The sequence below is a fragment of the Lolium rigidum genome, chromosome 1 (genome assembly GCF_022539505.1).
Source record: "Lolium rigidum isolate FL_2022 chromosome 1, APGP_CSIRO_Lrig_0.1, whole genome shotgun sequence".
In the NCBI taxonomy this organism is placed as follows: Eukaryota; Viridiplantae; Streptophyta; class Magnoliopsida; order Poales; family Poaceae; genus Lolium; species Lolium rigidum.
The window spans coordinates 287477339-287482491 of record NC_061508.1 but is presented as its reverse complement, the minus strand read 5'-3'; the positions used below and the strand labels follow the sequence as shown (position 1 = coordinate 287482491).

The window sequence follows — 5153 nt, the reverse complement described above, 5'->3', positions numbered from 1 at the left end:
TAACCTCTTATTATTAATAGTGATGATGAGCTTACCAGCCACATGTAAACACCACATGAGACCAATACTAGGCAAGCGAAAAAGAAGTTAGAATAAGAACATACCACTGTAGCATTCCCTTGCGCTCTACCAGGCATGGCTCTGCGAAAAATGCCTGATTAGGCAAAAGGGCTGGATCAAGGTTGCTTTACGCTTGCCTGGCAAAAAAACACGCGTGGGCATCCAATCCCCCTGAATTTGCACCCTGGCTATATGGCCTTATGTGGTCAACCAATCACACCCTTGAGTCGTGTGGCTTAAATTGGTTCTGATGTATTGCATTTGCATCGCATAGCCTGATGATGTTGGACTCCGTTTCTCAATTTACGACATCATGGTGAATCTAAACTACCCATGTCATGGACCCATTTACATCCGCTCATTGATGAGAAGTTCACTATGCAGGGTTTTGCAGGAATAAAACTTGCCACATCCATGATCAGTAAAGCACAACACAACATTGCGGTCGCCATTCTCAGGAGAACAAGGCCACCAGTCCAGTGGACAAAGTACCATAGATTACAAGCAAGTGAACGGTTTCCATCTCACATATCTCTTGATATAACTCAATAAAGAAATTTAATCTGGAGGCTGCTGCAGGACATTGTATATTGTGCAGTTCTTGAGATAATTCAAGAATACCGCAGCTCATTTGGCAACGTGCTGCTATAGGCTTAAACAGATACATGATAACAACAGCTAGGATGCTAAAATGAGAGCTTCACTTCCATAGCTTCCGCAGTGACATGTTCTTCTCCGTATCCTTCTTCATCACCTTTGCCACTGCCATCTCGAAATCCTCCTGGGTGACATGCACCCTTCTCTCACGGAGGGCAAACATTCCAGCTTCTGTGCAGACCGCCTGAACACCAGATGAGAATCAAGGTGAGTATCTCACTCTAGACATCCTATGGTTTAACGCACAATAACTGAAACATTTGTGCTCGAGAGAGAACATGAGCTAAACTACTGGCTAAATACCTAAAATCAAGAACAAAACGGTGAAAACTTAATACTTGCTACCACAAACAGCTTTCAAGTTGATGGTATTTATCATGGGTAAAAAGGGTAACTGGACCTTGATTTTCTAGACTAGAGGATATTTTCTGTAGCAGGTTATAGATGTTTATTCCATGTGCCTATTAAAATTGCCCAATTCGAACTAATTTTTCTGTTTTGAAGACAAATATTAGAAACTGAAATGCTAGCCTACAATGGCAACAATTCATACCTTTAGCTCTGCTCCTGAAGCTCCATTCATCTTCTCAGCAATCTTTTTCAGATCAATGCCACGCATCAAATTCATTTTTCTTGAATGAATCTTCAAAATATCACCACGGGACTGAAAGAGAAACAGAGAACAATTTAATTCAAAGTTGGCACTGACATGAGCAAGCAGTATGAACTTGATTATGGTGAGTATTGCATCACTTACATCTGCGTTAGGATTTGGAAACTCGATCTTCCTGTCAATACGACCAGGCCTCAGGAGTGCTTGATCCAATATGTCTATCCTATTTGTTGCCATAAGAACCTTAATTTTGTTCGATGCTTCAAAACCATCAAGCTGGTTTAGAAGCTCAAGCATAGTGCGCTGAACCTCACTATCACCGTTGCCGGTTCCCGACTCCATTCTAGCAGAACCAATGGAGTCAATTTCATCCATAAATATAATGGATGGTGCATGCTCCCTGTCAAAATCCAGACTAGGTGCATTAGCCTCTGGTTTATATACTATGTACTGCACAGATCCTTTTGAAGGAAAGATTTCCAATTTTGACTGAATTTTTTTCCAAAAAGATATCTGACTGATGTAAATTATAACAATTTGAATGCAACAGAAGAGATAATGTTTACCTAGCCATCACAAAGAGTTCACGAACCATACGGGAACCCTCTCCAATATACTTCTGAACCAACTCTGAACCTGACACCCTGATGAAGGTGCAGTCGGTGTGATGAGCAACTGCACGAGCAAGTAATGTTTTTCCTGTACCTGGAGGCCCATAAAGAAGGACACCCTGCAACAATAAGGGTGATCATTAATCACTGAATAATTACCCAATCAGTGCCAAATAAAATGTGAACTGGTAAAGAAGTTCCCACCTTTGGTTGGGCAATTCCGAGACTCTCAAACAGCTCAGGATGCTTAATGGGAAGCTCAATCACCTGAAAATTGAGTTGTTATAAGCCAGAGTGCTAAGTGCTACTAACAATACAACAAATGTATTGTGCATTGAATTTTTTCTACAAACCTCCTTGATCTCTTTGATCTGTTGATCAAGACCACCAATCATATCATAGGTAGAGTCAGGAACCTTCTCCACCTTCATAAGATTAACCAGTGGATCAACTTTGCTGGGCAGGATAAGGTGAAGCATATAGCTGTCGTTCCGAAGAGCAACTCTCGTTGAAGGAGTTATCTTGTTAATATCGATGCTCTTATCAAGATCTACAACATATTTGCCTTCTGGATGCACCTTCACCAGAACCTTTGACTTGCCCATAACCTTCACAACCTCCCCAACATACGAGCCTGGCTCCTGCAGCAGCTGCAACTCTTCCCGGAGCATTCTGACTGTGACAACAATATCGCAAGACAAAATATTTGAGGATGATCGATGACGGTAAGATTGATTTGGTTACCACTGATGCTAAATATAACAAATAAAGGATTTCATGCTGCACAGACCATGGAAGTAATACAGAGCATCAAAGTTAACCATGAGAGGAGCATCTAATATTTTGACATGTGATGATTTCCGTATTCTAGGTGAACACAATTCAATGTCCCAAAAGCTGTCAAATTTCAACTAAGGGAATACACAAATGTACAATTGTTAGGCCTACGTACTAAAACAACAGAATTCCAATCAACTTCACACAAGAACTTAGGGGGAACACATGAACAGATAATCCCCCACACAGAAAACAGACGATGCTGCATATATATACACAAAACAGAATTAACACTGATGCAATATAGCTTAAGTTCTTGTCTGAAATCGATGGAAATTCTGCCGCTTTAGTGTGCAGTCCTAATAATTCTACATATGTGTGTTCCCTTAATTGAAATTCAACAGCTTTTGGGACATGGAATTTTATTCAATTAGAATATGAAAACCATCCTATGTCAAAACATTAAATGCTCATCTCATTTTTTAACTTTGCAGACGATGCTGCATATATACGCAAAACAGAGTTAACACTGATGCTAAATATAACGATAAAGAGCTTAATGCTGCAGAGACCGTGGTAGAAACCAGCATACACAACATCAAATTTAACCATGAGTTGAGCATTTAATATTTTGACATACCGCATACGATGGTTTTCATATCTAACTGAACGAAATTCAATGTCCCAAAAGCTGTTGAATTTCAATTAAGGGAACAAATATATGAGTAGAATTATTAGGACTGCACACTAAAGCAGCAAAATTTCCATCGATTTCAGACAGGAACTTGAGGGGAACACATGAACAGCTAAATCCCCCACACAAAACAGATGCAAAACCAGAGACACTAACTACACAGCATCAGATCAAAGCATAGTCAAAGTTCCGAACTAAATCTCTACGCACGATTCGACCAATCAAAAGCGCCCGTAGTACCGGAACAATCCAGCGGACCGTCTTGTCTTTCAGCCATACCAACTCGCACACAGAGGGAACTAGGGTTGCGCGAACAAGAAACAGGAGACGGATCACGGTACGCCAAGATTGGGGACTGGGCGGACGGCGGTACCTCGGGAGTTGAGGTCGTTGCGCTGGGCCTCGAGGCGGTTGAGGTTGTGGGTCTTGTGGCGGATCTGGAGCTGCAGGTCGTGGATGTGCTGCAGGTAGTACTGGCGCAGGCCCTCCCCGCCGCCGGCCGCCCGGCCCTTGGCCGGGTCGTCGGCGCTCTCCGGCACCGCCGCGGGCTTCGCGATGTCCATCGCCACCGCCGCCATCGGGATTTACGGTCTCCTCCGCGGCTCCGCCGCCGCGGCTGTTTGTTCTGGCTGGAGTCGGCTCGCGTTGCGTGGGTGGAGCGGAGCTTCTTTCCTCGCAAGCAAGCCTGGTTCTAGTTGTTCTGGGGGCTTGGGCTGGTGCGCCGTATATGAGGAGGTGGTCGACGTGTGGTCCGACCCGGTTCGGGTTTTGATCGGAGTGGGTGCGAGGAGACACGCGAGTCGGACCGGGCGTGGTTTGATCCACACCTTGTTGTTTCTTTCCTTTTTCTTTTCCTTTTAAATATAGAAAAGTATGGAAGATAAAATATGATAACGAACAAAATATATGTGGAGCTATATAGATACAATTTGATAAACGGTATAGAAACAGCATGTCCAAATGAATTTGTAGTACAAGTAAGCATAATCTAATCCCTAGTAGAAGGGATGAAATGCAGAACAAGAAGACCCATTCGCACTGTCGTCGTTGTTACCAGCCACGTTGACGAAGAAATTGTCATCGGGAAATGCTTCTCGATAACCCAATTGCCCCTCTCTCGCGCTGCATGTCGAGGGCGGGGTGGGAAACTCCTATGTGGCAGTGCAAAGCTGAAAGCTCGGGACTTGGGAGGCAAACCTCATGTGTGTCTATTCCATTGTGCATATGAGAGCAGCCTCCTATAGTTAAAACAAGAAAGAACTCACACGCAAAGGTGCTAAACATAATGAGAACTCACACACAAAGGCCGTACACAATAATATGATTGTTGATAGTCTCGCAACTCATGATAGAGGGTGCTAAATGTAGTTTAGTTTTAACACCCTTGGGAGTCTGAACTTCAACTTTTGCTAGATAGTTGTAACCCTATAGCTGAGTAATCAAGCCTCCAGAGAGGGTCGCGATTTCAAGTCCATTTTTTGAACATCACTTTGAAATTTTACTATTATATATCTTCTATATGTGCTAATCATTTTGGTGACTATCGATCACATATCAATAGTTCTAAAGAAAGCCTAATTCAGCTTCGCACACATGCAAACAATTAAAAGAAACAAATAAAATGTGCACACCACAGAACTACAAGTCACGGCTAGAATATAAAATCCCATAGTCCGACCCGAGTGTACAACAAATAAAAAGGAAATAAAAATAACTTTCATGTGGAAGGGTTATCAAGTTA

General features: G+C 42.7%; 1 protein-coding gene across 1 annotated transcript; it reads right to left on the bottom strand.

Moving 5' to 3' along the window:
• Positions 1-482: 482 nt before the first annotated feature.
• LOC124695540 (26S proteasome regulatory subunit 8 homolog A) lies at positions 483-4005 on the bottom strand. The gene is made up of 7 exons (XM_047228376.1): positions 3786-4005; positions 2295-2617; positions 2146-2208; positions 1897-2060; positions 1475-1730; positions 1271-1381; positions 483-901 (listed from the first exon to the last, which is right to left on the bottom strand). Exons 1-7 carry the CDS (start codon positions 3988-3990, stop codon positions 761-763), a joined length of 1263 nt encoding a protein of 420 aa, XP_047084332.1. The 5' UTR covers positions 3991-4005; the 3' UTR covers positions 483-760.
• Between the last annotated feature and the right edge of the window lie 1148 nt (positions 4006-5153).